The 13,968-nt window shown below is 38.3% G+C and overlaps 1 protein-coding gene across 1 annotated transcript in view; it reads right to left on the bottom strand.

The window, feature by feature from the left end:
* Positions 1–8,258: 8,258 nt before the first annotated feature.
* TXNRD2 (thioredoxin reductase 2) overlaps positions 8,259–13,968 on the bottom strand; it is a 32,215-nt gene continuing 26,505 nt past the window's right edge. The window contains exons 16-17 of the mRNA XM_054645823.2: positions 13,506–13,603; positions 8,259–11,269 (exon numbers count right to left, since the gene is read on the bottom strand). Coding sequence (XP_054501798.2) covers positions 11,146–11,269; positions 13,506–13,603 — 222 coding nt within the window. The 3' untranslated portion in view covers positions 8,259–11,145. The remainder of the gene's footprint in view (positions 11,270–13,505; positions 13,604–13,968) is intronic.

The raw sequence follows: 13,968 nt of genomic DNA, 5'->3' as shown, positions 1-13,968 counted from the left end.
CACCTGAGGTCATCAGAGTTCAGCAGGGGCCTGGCAGGGATAAAAAGACAGTCACCACTTTAAGCTAGGACATGGGGATCATTTAGTGACTCACCCAAGATCACACAGATGGTGCTTATACCAAGAATTAGACCCACCAAGCCATCCAACACCTCTGGATTATTCATTGAGGATTAGAGCCCATTTAGGAGTCTGTTTTAATATATAAATGTAGGATATGGAGCTATGATGGAATGGTAAATTAAATACTGAGAAGTCTGCCACATCTCTGTTCAAAGCAGGCTAACATTTCATGTAAGGAATTACAAGCTTCAGACAGTTGCAATCATCTTCTGCAGAAATAATTTAAGCTTACTTCATCTGTTGTATTCTGATTTAAATTTTTATTGGAAATATAAATACCTATGTCGGTCACCAAACCAAATAAAACAAACATATTGAGTAGGGTCTATTATAGACTAATATGGAAACAAATAATCTGCAAGTCTGGTTTTATTTATAAGCTTATTTGAGTTTTTACTCTAGGCTCATATTAATCGGGTTTGTGGTTTCCACATCTGTACTGCTGATGCCCAGTGCAGACAGCATGCCAAGTCAGACCTGGGCATCCTCCAAGCTCTAAATGGAAAACAGATGCCTCAACTCCAGCTACCTCAAGACAAGCAGGGCAAGTAACCTACCAAGTAACCACAGCGGGTGCAGCAGGCAAAGCAAAGCTCTGGGGAGCTCTCTGAGGTGCCTGCTTGCAAGTTTCTTGCTTCTGACTTGCTCCAGGGGCAGCCAGACTGCCGCCTGTATTGTATTTGCTCTCTCTGATGATCAAGAGATACCAATTCCCTTCACAGCCTCCCTTTTCCTCAAGCTGTAGCTAGGAATTCCCAGACTGGACCAGTTAGTTCACAGTGTCAGCTAGTAATACATATTCTAGAGGAAGATGGAAGAACTCCTGCAGATGATGGTAATGCAGGATGAATTCTTTCCAGAACCCTTGATTATTTTTAATATTTATAAAAAGCATTTTGAATGTTCACAAAAGCCATAAATATATATAAAAAATGCCCATGCCCCTTGTCAAGCCAAAATGGATCCAGCTGTTCTGTGGTGCTGGTCTCTGATTGCAGAGAATCCCTGTATTAATGAAAGATGTATAAAGGGAATCCCAAACTGGAAATATGATCTCTGCTCAAGGCTGTTCAACTATTAAAGAATATTTCAGGGAAGTACATCAACACAAAGCTGATTCTCAACATGGCTGAGATCCAGTCCTGAGAACCCATCTCCATGAAGGCATCTGTACTGCTTGCAGATATTTTTCAGAGCAAGTTGCTTCCACACAAACTTTGTTTTGTGCTGGTACATGGCCAGAGTTTTGTCCCAGTGTAGCTACATCATTGTAAACCCATTCCCTAAGGCCCAAGAGAACCTCAGTGCAGTAGCAATGCCAGACCTGCTTCTTCCCTAAGCACAGGAGGGAGGCCAGTATGAGAACTGGAGCAAAATCACATACATGACAGTAATAAGAGAAAAAGAAGCAGTGTCACTGGTGTAAACACTAAAAATTTGGCAGAAGCATTCAAATGTATACCTTGTGTACCCTCTGATGGCCATCCAGCAGCCTCTGCCACCTGTAGTAATTATCTCTTTCTACAATTTCTACAATTTTCACCAATCCTGTGCTATAAAATATGCTTTTTCAAATCACTGTAGCATCTGTGTGTTGTCCATACAGCAAAGCCAAGATTTGTTTTAAGAATTCAGAGCAGGAAAAGAGGGATATTGGGGAGGGGATAAAAAATTAACACAGCCTCAGTGCCTGAGCCACGTGGAAGGGCATCACACTGTCATCCATCATCATCCTCCTCAGAGAACTGCTTTGCCCCCAACAGGGCTGCTCCACTGGCTCCCAGGCAGAGGCAATTCTTAGGCAGCTGAGATGGCAAAGCACAGAGTCTGATAGCAGAGAGGCAGATCTGTCATCAGCCCAGAAGGCTGATTCCTTGTGGCAGTGGCTGGATAAAAGAAGATGCAATTAACAATTAGCTTTGGTAAGAGAAGACAAAACTCTTAAAACACAGTTTCTACTGCAGCAAATCAAGTCACAGACTTAGGAATTAATGGCTCAAAGTCTTGGTCCTTGCTTTCCTAGATACACTGGAAGATGAAAGAGAGAGTGAATTTCCCCTGCCACTTCATTCTGGCTGGCTAAGAATTGGGGCTTAGCCATGGAAAAGTGCCAACCTTGCAAGAGTTACAGGAAATGAGAATAGCTTTGCAGCATTTCCAAGGAAATTCAGCACACCTTCGGATTTGTATTTTCAGCACAAAACTCAGGCTTCTCACCCCAGAAAACAAAACTGAGGCTTTTCAGTAGATGATGCATTATTCATTTCCAGCAGAGACTGGATTGACGTGATTCAGATTGTCTGGAGATGTGCAAGGAATATAATCAACTTGCATATGCATAAAAGGAGTGTTTCTGGTGCAAAGTCAGGTATCTTCCTCTCTCTAAGACATCTTGTGTGTGGATTGATTCAGACTCTCAAATGACATTAAAGAACTTTGTTTTATTATTTCACAGTCCACAGGTGCATGAGACCAAATCCAGCAGAGCCTACATGCCCAGCTCAACATCCTGTACAGCACTGGCAGCCATTCTCTCCTCCCTCCTTCCCAATCACTTCAGTTCTTTGTGCCCTACAATAATTTTCTCTTCCAGTCTCTCTTTTTTTCTTCTTTGTCCACAGCACACTACAAATTATTTGTGGTCACAATGATTAACTTCACAACTCACACCTAATTTGACCTTAATAACTTTGCCTGAAAAGGGGACAATTCCTTGTTGATCCAGACAACTTATCATCCCATGAGCACAATAAAAAAGCAGAGCTGGTTATCAGCTGGGAGATGCCCATGAGTATTTTTACAGGCAGAGTGTTGGGAGGTCCCTTATCGAGTGGGGTGAGAGCTGGCATGTACTGCAGGCATGCAGGGGGAGGCAGATTGCTTTCAGCCTGCAAGGCCACACAATATGGGAAGTGGTGGCTTGAAAGAGGAGTGGAAGAATGACAGATGGTTTGTGCCTGTGCGTTTCTTTAGAGGACACCGGGTTCCCACCATGGGAACAGCGTGGACAGTAAAGGCAGTGACTGGATGTGAGGAGTGACAAAGCAAGTCAGCCACGGATGGCCCGTGGGAGGCCAGAGGAAATGCACCATTAGTCAAAGTTGGAGGAAAAATAAAATGCGATGACAACTGGGCCATTCATGTGCTTCCCCTTCAAGGACTGACCAGACCCTTCACAACTCAAAAGACTCAAGTATCAGCTTCTTTTTCTCTTCAGCCAGGCTAATGTGCACTGGCAGGGTCTGAGGAACTCCCTTGTCACTTACATTAATTCTTATCTTGTTGTTCTTGGCTACACTTCACTGAAGTACAGTGAGGGAGAGTGCTTCAATCAATAATGCAGATCCAAGGGGGCACCCCCCTCTGCTGTTCCTAGGGATCAACACAATGGCTTAAAACAAATGTTCACCCAACTTGTGAACTTGGGAAATGTTAGGACTTCCAGAATTAGATGTAAGACAATGATGTGGCCTCACAAGGATGTTTAAGCCCACACATGAACAACCTCATCACTCCAGGGTAGCTTTTTGCATTTTGAGAGTTTGCTACTCAATACAAAAACTGCAACACCTCAGGGTTGTCTCTCAGCAACCTCAGAGACAAAAAAGGCAGCCTTGCATTTCACAAGCAAATTTCATCAGATGTTCCACTTAGCCACTGTCATGGGAACCCTGAGGCACTGCTGTCACAGCTTGTGAATCTGATGCGTTTTGTCATTAAGGAAAGTTGATGCCCTTCAGAAGGTCCAGCTGTAAACATTCACAAATGGTTGGTATCTCATTCTTCAAGTGGGACAATACCACAGCTATGGACAGGACTTCTTTAGAATTGCCTCCTCTGGTGCTATGCCCTTTTTAGATTTGGAAAGTACAAGGGAGTTAAAGGAAGATGCAAGCACAAAATCCTAAAATGCTCTCTTATAAATACATTGGATTCTTACCCCATCAAAAGGGACTTCACTTATTAACACTTAAATAGGGCTACAAGTAGCTAAGTAAAAGAGAATGAGCCTCTTGCAAGAAGGTGGAACAAGAAAAAATCAAGAATAACAATTAAATCCTTAATTAAGAAAGAGAACCAAAAGTCCTGACCTGAAACTCTTAGAAACTCTGGATATACATAGAATGAACAAGGACAGAAATGCAAGCAAAGTCTGAAGTGTCAAGAGAACTCTCCTTATTCTCCTGTGTTTGAAATATGTCTAAGAAATAAACTCAGTGAAAAGTAAAGAGGTAAAAATCAAAAGTTTTATGATTTAATTAGATTTCGGTCTGGTGTAAATTAAATGAATTTTAAAAATATCTTTTGACAATCTAAGAGCCATTTCTTAAGTCTCCAAAGCAGCCTGTGTTCTTTAAATTACTTCCTGTCATATGGTTAATAATTTCTGCTTTCTACATTACAGGAGTCATTCACCTAGGACAGCCAAACTGAACAGTGCTATCAGTGTGCACACCCTGCTGCCTGAATTGCTGTGCTTAGCAACATCTTCCCAATTATCCAGGAGTCTGCTGCCAGCAGGACATTACTTGACTCCATTTCTCTAAGGAAAATGATTGCATTTCCTGATGTTTTCAGCTGTGTTTGTACAACTTGCCTTCGTGTGAAGTTGAAAATTAATGCATTTCCTCCTGATCCTTTGAGAGAGAGAAAAAAAGGAAGATTACCAAGATTAAATAAAAATGCCAAAGCTCAATCCTTTGTCTCCATTGAACAAAGGTGTTTAAAGAAAGATTGCTGAGCTCAACCTCCTGCATAAAGCTAAAAGCTGCTTTCTAACCTGTTGCACAGTGTGAACAGAATACTGGTTGGCTGCATTACAGTTCATTCACACATTAGAGAAAGATAAAAGTAAAATAAGCTTTCAATTTTAACTGTTTTGTTGGGAGTACACCATGGAAAAAAATGCATTTGGGCCTTTTCTCACATGGAGCCAACAAAGAAGGGAACATTTATTTATTTTCCCAATTTTTGTTTAAAGCCTAAAGCCTGTCTTTTTTCACTGTTTTCTTTCCCTTGATATTTTATTATATTGGAGCTACACAATATTTTAATAGACAAAGACTGAAAAGGTATCTATAGCTTAGACTTGCTTGCAGAGCCTTGGGAAAAAGAGTCTCCTTGTGAAAGATTTAAGTAGAGGGATCTTGGTCCTTGGCTTTATGCTGAAACAAGGAATAGCAAGCCAGATTCCCATATTGCTTTAAAGTAAATGAAAGTAGGACAGAAAAACCCCAACATTCTTTCTGGTGTTTGTATGATCTGGAAGAAAACAGAGCAGGAGGTGCAGTAGGGCTACAGTTCATCTTTCATGGAGTATAAAGGCTTTCCTTAAATAAATGTATTAATATATTGGACATATGCTATTACAACTGCTGAGACTTCTACCTGGAAAAATTTTCAGCCACCCCCTCCTTGGAGATGCTGGTTCTGACAGGCTGCAACTCCCAATATCTCTACCCAGCTAACAATGCACAGCACCTTGTTCAAACAAGACTGGTCTTCATTTCACACTCTCCCCCAGGGAATATCCATTTTTCTCTTCATACTGTATCTTTATGACTGATGCAATCAGATTCTGGAAACCTGCCTTATTAGTTTATATTCCAGCTTCTTAGGGAATGATGTTAATTTTCCATTGTAGGACCAGAAGATTTTAGATGTGCTAGATCTTGTCTATAAGAAACAACAAAAAAAGTGGCACACACAGTACCATGCTAAGAAATGGACTAGAGTGAACAGCATTCCTTGCACAGAAATTTTAGGGGTTCCAAAAAATGACACTCCTCAGTCCAACAGTGCCTGAAGCAAGATATTTTACAATTGCAATATGAATAAATAAATGTGCATTTTCTTACTTATTCGCCGGAGATATTCTGCCTAATTTCTTCATCAGAATTGTTTTCTTCCTAGATCTGTGGTTTACTAAGACTTTACACTGTGATGGCCAAAGAGTTCCATTATATCCATTAAAGATTAGATGATTTTCTTTTGTTTCCCACAGCAAATAGGATCCTGTTCATGTCCCAAACAGAATGTCAGTAGTTGGAATGATGTTTTCTTAAGGTGCATATAAGATTAAAGACTGAAATCAGATGCAGTGTTGCCAAAGCCTTTGTAATATGCATGTTTTTCATGGCAAGATGATTGACAAGAATTGCAGTAAGGTGCTGAAGGGGATATTTCACCTGGCCCATCAAAATTCAATGTAGAGGATTAGAACTAAGAAGAGCTGACAATATTGACTTTGAGTACCACAACGGAAACATAATTAGCTTTTTGACATGTAGTGGACAGAAATATTCCATTTTTAAAAAAATCAGTTAAGAGTAATTACTGCATATCTGTTGCATGCTGCCCTGGGAAAAAGAAAAAAAAAAGAAAGAAAAAAGGTCTGCTCTGCTGTTTCCTCTTTTCCCAGTAAAATCCAAGTTTGGCACTAGAATAAATGCATACAAACCCAGCCTTTCTGCTGGAAGAACATCAGGAAAACTTCGTGCATTAAAGTAAAAACCTCTCTTAAAAGAGAGCACACAGATCTGAAAGAATGAAAAAGTCAATGAATTTTATACAAGTTTACGTATTGCAAAACAAACTGTCTGCACTATGCTTATTAAAGGCATATTTCATTGCCTAATCATAGATGTCTATTGTACCTTTTATGTTTTGAATCATAATTGCAGCCTTTTCCCCAACTGTAATAATGAAAGACATTTTGGCATATGCTTATATTGATTCCCCTTTAACAAAGCACTTAAGACAAATACTTGCATCCCACTGAAATTAATGGCCAACCTTAACTTTGAGTACACTGATGTCACTGGCATTTAGACAAATGGCAATTTATATGGACACAGAATTGCCTACTTTGTTGGACAGACACGAGCCTCTGAAGAGAAGTCTTCAAACTCAAAAGTCATTAAAATACTCAACTGCTCTGGTTAGAAACACTTTGGCATCCATGGCTTTTATGTTTTTATCAGAATAAATGTGCTAGCAAAAATATGTGTAGCTGTTGTACTGAAATATCTTTTCTAGCTCCTGGTCTGGAATAATCTAAACTGTAGAAACAATTTTCAGTAGATTTACACAAAATACAGTACATGCAGAAATGGGAAAAGGCAAAACTTAACTGTACACAACACCTTGACAACAAGCTATCATTAGGTATAATATAAATAATGCACTAAATTCTATTCCAATTTTATTTTGTCTGTATGCTAATCTGTAATTCTTTTTGCTTTGGGATTAAGTGGCATATGAAAATAAGCAAAAAAAAAATTATGCTTACCTTAGTACATATTTTAGGATTGTTACTAGTTATCCTAATTAGTTAGAACCTGCAATTAAATACTTCAGAAAATTAAAATAGATTAAAATGCAGAAATAGAAATGCCTTTACATAGAGTAAAGTCAATATTCATTCTCAGCATCAAATCCAGGGCATATACTGAGGCAATACTAAGCTGTTTCAGAAACTCACCTGACTTAATGGGAACTTCTCACCAAAATCACTGGATATAACGATATAAAAGAAAATTGAAATGAATTTAACAATGTACTCCCTTAGTTTTCTGACAGAGAAGTTTCTCAGAGCTCTAAATATATTTTGCTCGCCATTTCTCTATTAATTTTCCAATATTTTACCTAGCAGTATCCACAGCTACTAACTGGCTTAGAGCACAGAGGGGACAAAATGCAGTGCTACAAATTCAAACCCCAAAGTAAACAGCTCATGTAGATATTGTAGCTTTGTAAAATGCTCTGACTGCACTCAGGGAGTTTACTCTTGACAGGACTTCAAGCAGCATGTCAGCATGCAGGGACAATGAAAATACCTGTTAGAGCTCATTAGCAGGAGTAAAAAAGACAGTATTTGAAACCATACTTACCGAGTCTACAATTTCCCCTAAATTTAAAATATGAGGCCATCCAACCTGGAAAAATCTCAATGGTTATTCAGTTTATACACAGACACAGAAGTATCAACATTTCCTTAATAAAAGGTCCGAGTCTGTCTATTTCTTTGTTTCCTTAATACATACTTCAATCAAGAGAGACAGAATTAAGATCAAAAAATCTATCTAGTGTAAGCAGAAATCATGTGTACAAAATTAAGCAAGTGCAATCACACATTTACTAGAAAAAAATATTCTTTATTTATTAATTAATTCATAACACAATAAATATTGGGATCACACATTTGAGGGACCCAGCAAAGCTCAGACTTGTTTGCACCATGGTATGGTTTGACAAACAAATCCTCATCAGCTGGCATCCTAAGAAGCCTGACTAGATTTTTTTTTGTACATTTTCACATGCAATCAGTAAATTGCAATGTACATCAATTGTTTCAATTTACATTGGTCAGGCTTTTAAAAACAATTCTTAAGCACCATCCCTGGTGAATCCTTCAGGAAAAAAAAGCACAATCACAATATTTGTCATTATTCTGTCTTGCTGTTGATTCTGACATTATTATGCAGGTGGGATTGTATGTTTTGTTTTACTTCAGAGGGCAACAGCATTTTCCACTAAATGAGGAACAGAGCCAGGCTGCTGTTGAAGAGACAGGAACAATTTCATGCAGGCCACTCAGCAATTCTAAAACCAAGACAGTTCTGTTTCTTCTGAAAACCATGACATGCCTTAGTTTCACACTCTATATGCACTGAAGACACATTTCCTTGAGATCTCTCTATTTACTAAATAATTAATTTGAACTTTATGGTGAATGAAATTAACTCATCTTTCCATTGATCTGTCTGTAGGGACAGACAACTCTGTCTGCTGGATGCATTGGTAGGGCAGAGAAGAGAAGCAGATTTTACATGGTTAAACACCAGTGCTTTCATTTCTGGGAAACAAAAGGAACTGGAAAGAAAAACTTGTATGCATAAAAGTTAGAGTTTTGTCAGAGGTGAGCTGTTTCTCAAAATCTCTACTAGGCTGTATCTCCATATTTTGAAATATCAAGTAAAACATTTTAAGAAACCCTAATTTACTCTGAACCCCTTTTTTGTAAACAGCTGAGGAAAATCTAGCAAAGGTTTTGGCTGCATCATACTCATAAGGTCTTTTATTAAAGGAAACAAACTTCTGGATGTGTAGATATGCACCTATTTATATAGATACAAGGTTTTCATCATTTCTTCTAAAGGCAGCTGCAAAATTCAGAAATTCAGGCATTGTTTCAACAACACTTCCAATCCTAATATTTCTTGTCAACTACAAACTTATGGATGACTTCACAGATGTAAAATGGCATCAGCAGATCTCATAGGGAATGCCACTTGGAGTCGAACTGTATCACTTCTTTCTATTTTATGGACCAGAAACATGGACCAAAAAAAAAAAAAAAATCAGGAAATTTAATATTGTCATATCAATGAGAGTGTGATAAATGCTGTTAAATCCTATTTTACAAGGAAGTTTTGATCTCTTTTGTCTAATAGTTTCTCAGACAGGTACAATTCTCATGGTAAAAATTATTCCAGACTCGATATAAACCAACCATTTTTCTGAGTTGCTGCAGCAGTGAAATACCAATCAAACTAAACCAGCAGATATATACATGATCATCAGACTATTCTTCAAAACTGCAACAAGTTTGGAATGAAAATAACAAATTCCACACACAAAACACTGATATCAGTTAACTGCAAAAAGGATATATTTCATTTCACCTGAAGTTGGTCTCTTCCCATGTTTGCTATTCTGCTGTAAAGGGTGCAAGAAACTGCAGCTGGGATGGAAATTCAGTGCAGACTGGTTTGTGTTTGCCTTTGTCAGGCTACCTCCTTAACAGGGTTCTGCACAAGAAGCTTCACTCTCAGATTTGTTCCTCTCCTGCCACAGATAAGCCAGCACCTCCCCCTTCTGGAGAGCACAAAAATCAGCAGGAATTTGCAGCAGGGTAATGCTTTCCTACTCGGGCCAGTACACAAAAAAAAAAAAAAAGAACAGAAAAAGTTGCAGATGATTATTTTATATCTTTGCTCAAGGCAGGACCATTTCTCTTCTGGATCACTGCTTAATGTAGTTCCCTTCAGTAAAGTGTTTTATTAAAGCCAAATATAAGTCAGTTCAGATATAGTCTCTAGCTCATCAGTAAGAAAGTCTTAAAAACAAACCAAGAAAATATTTCAGTGTCAGCCACATTTCTGCATTCTATAAACCAGAAAATGCTGCATAAGGTGGATTATTAAAGGGTTTTACTTTACTTGTCAGCTTAATATGCACTGTTAAAGCAGTAATTTGTGAGCTGTGTCAATTTAGTTTGGACTGAGCTGAATTAAAAATTTCAGGAGTAGGCAGAGACGCCACCATAAAATTCAACTCTTTCTTTAGCACCTCTGAGATCATTCATTCTCAGTCCTCTCCAGAACACTGTGACCAGGCTGCTACTGATTAATCCATTGTGATTCTGCCAGCAGTAGTACAGCTTCAGGTGATTTTCTATTAAATTCCACTACATATTACATTTTAAAGGAAAAAACCCAAAGATGACTGCTTACCCTTTGCTATGCACTCCAGGAACTTGTTTCCACTAGTGAATACAGAGTCTCAGTGTTTAATATAGGATCAGTAATGAGCAATCCAAGCATGCAGGACAAAGCATCCCACCAAACTACTATGGGATGCCCTCTCTGATTCCCAGCACCTGAGACTCTTCTGCTGGCCAACGAGGAAACCCAAATCACAACTGTCTCATTTGCAGATGGCCTCAGATGTCACAGGCTTTAGTTATATTTACATATAAAATACTGTGATTATTCTCTAGCTCCCAGCAACAGAAGAGCTGTAGAAAGAGAGATTTGTTGCAGCAGAACTACATTGGTTTTAGAATTGTGATGGTGCAAGGAAAATTCTTCAGCTGTGAGAAAAAGCTCTCTACAGGAGAAAAACAAAGATTCCTGTAACCTGAACCATTAAAGCTGTTCCAACTTTAAGTGCCCCTTTTCTTTACAAATATGTTTTGTGCTTTTTTTCCTTCTTTCTTTCCAGGGATGGTATTTAACCTCAGCAGCCTGTGACTGTTGCATCCAGGCCAGAACGCTTTGTAATGTGCAACTTGGTAACTTCTTCAGCACAGGTGGGGTGAATGCCAACTGTCTTCATCATCTGAGCATAGGTAGCACCACACCTAGCAAAAATCAACAACAACAACAACAAGTGACTCACAGAGTCAAATGCTATTCACCTGAAGCAGCTAAAAGGTCCTAAAACATCAAAATAATTCTGCTCTTGTCCATTTGATCAGGTAGAGGAGTTGCATTTGTTCTTCAGACAATGCTGTCTACTATTTCTCAGGCACTTACACAACACGTAGACGCCCAGCTTCCCAACTCTGAGGTAGGAAAGAATTGTCATAAGAGTTGAGACAGAGAGAATTAAGCAATTTACCCTAAGTCACAACTGAGCCTGTGGCAAAAACATATGACAAAACTGCAACCTTCAGCTTTTCTTGTACATACATGTGTGTTTCACTAACTCCAGATGGAAAAAAATGCACACATACACACAGAGGAAGAAAATCTTAATTAGAACTGTTGGAAAGAATCTGCTAAAGGAAATAATACCAGAATATTCTTCCATGAACTTAAAGTCTCTGCTGCTTACATGGAACATATCAATGTTATAAGCAAGGGGAAAAAAAGCCTTTTATTTAAAAAAACATATCAAGCAAACAAAACCCACCAAAACCCCCTAGTGCTACAATCCCACTTGCTTAATTCCCTTACTTGCCCAGTAACATTCTTAAGACTTGATGACTTTCTTTTGAACTGCTATTCCTGGCAGGCCATGCTGTAAGAATAGCTGAAATGGCTCTAAATTTAAGGATTGTTTCAAGCTCTCTATGGAATAATGTTATCTCCCCTCTACAAAACACAGGAAAGGAAGCTATAGATGCCTTCTGGTGTCTCCACTTACATCTAAAAAAGCACTGACAAGCAAAAGATCTTTGCTGACTACAGATGTTACTGGAGTCCTGGGTGGGGAGGGAAGATGAAAAATCATCCTTCAGAGAAGCTGAAGAAGTATTTGACAAAGGAGAAGAACAGCTTTTACAGCGGGGTTTCTACATTGAAAGCTCGGGATTTGTGAAATGCAATAGAAACCCATACAGGAATCTGACCTGCTGAAAACCTCTTACTGTGGCTAAAGTTTTCATTTCCCTCAAGCAAGGCAGAAAAGCACTCCAGTTTCATGTGCTTCCTTTTCAATGGTTATTTTGGATAAAACTTCAAAACAATGACATCCTAAAAAATGCAGTTCTAGGATCTATACCACTGGCAATTAATGGACTACAAACACATGTTGAAAATGTGTACTGAGGGTACACTGCAATCAGTGATTTCCAAGATATTCCTCACATGACCCTTGTGGTCCTGCCTTCTTAGTCCTTTCTGCTTTTCATTTATAATAGTCACTCACAACTGCAGGACTAAAACTGCAGTAAAACAGTGATCAAATTTAGGAAAATGAACTGACACCATAACTGGCAATGATTTATGATATTTCAGACTACTTTCTTTGAAGAGGAAATCAAAAATTATAATTTTTTAATGTAAATATAGGAATCAACATTTCTGAAGATGTGAATCAGCAATAAGAAAGGGAAAGGAAAAACCAAATAAGAAACAATTGTAGCAGAGGAAAAGCAAAGCAAGACTTTTCCATTAAATCAGAGAGGGCTGAGAATCATTGCTTACTCCTTCAAATGGAGGACTTCTATATCAATATTTGAGCACAATCTTAAACAAGATCAGATCACAAAGGATGTTTTTTATTGCAATTATCAGATCGCTTCAAACAAATTATCTTTCCTCTCTCATCATCCCAGAGAAATTTCTTTTTTACTATACTATATTTAGCTTATTCCCCAGCAATATAAGAATTCATGCAAAACTTGCTGAACTTTTAAGAAGCCATGGCTGTGCAAATTTAAAGATGAGATTAGGAAAGGAAATGCTTGGCAGGTGTAAAGAAAGATTTGTGCTTTTCAGAAAAACCTATTTTTAAAGAAGTAACTTGGAAAACTGTATGGTGATTTCTTATCCTGTGCATATAATGCAGAAGAAGCTACACTGAAGAAACTAACATTAGTTAATGCTTAATTCTGTTTTTTGCTTTAACTCTATAAAATCAATATTTTCCTCAGTTGTTCTCTAACTATATCCAGTATTACAATAACTAAATCCAGTACATCTTAATGAAGAACTGCAGTATTTTTTGTGAAAATATGTGCAATACTCCATAAAAGTAACAAAAAGCATGCATTCTTTATAGTGTTGCCAAAACTAGGCAGCTATCTTTTATAATCTTACAATAACTTAAGAAGCAGGCTTTAGAAGCTAGAGACATTCTTTTGTACTTACTTGATTCCAAGAGCAAATCCTTGAATAACTTCGCCTGCATTTGGGCCAATGAAATGAAGGCCAAGTATTCGTTGCTCCGTCTCTCGTAAGCACACCATCTGAAAACAATACATCACAAAAAGATCTTTTCTTAGAACACTTAAAGATAAGGCATGAAGATGAATTAAATGAAACTGGAATGGCCCAAGATCCTAGTTCAGCTGTTTATTTCCAGTGTGCCAAAAACTTATGCACTTGTTTAAGTCTTACTGACTTCAATAGCTCTTACTCTCATTGTCCTTAAGCACTTTCCTGAATTGAAGCTTTATTAGTGCATTTCTTTCAGACTTGAGGGAGCCACTAACAACAATAATTTCTGGTATTGAATACTTTGCTGTTTGCCATTTGTATGAAATCCTCAAAGTAGTCTGGTGACCAGACCAGTGCTCCTTTCCACTGAGTGGCCACCTCAGCACTTCTCCAA

Source organism: Agelaius phoeniceus, chromosome 18 (genome assembly GCF_051311805.1).
Source record: "Agelaius phoeniceus isolate bAgePho1 chromosome 18, bAgePho1.hap1, whole genome shotgun sequence".
NCBI classification, from domain to species: Eukaryota; Metazoa; Chordata; class Aves; order Passeriformes; family Icteridae; genus Agelaius; species Agelaius phoeniceus.
The sequence above is the reverse complement of the archived record's forward strand: the minus strand, read 5'-3'. Positions and strand labels throughout refer to the sequence as shown.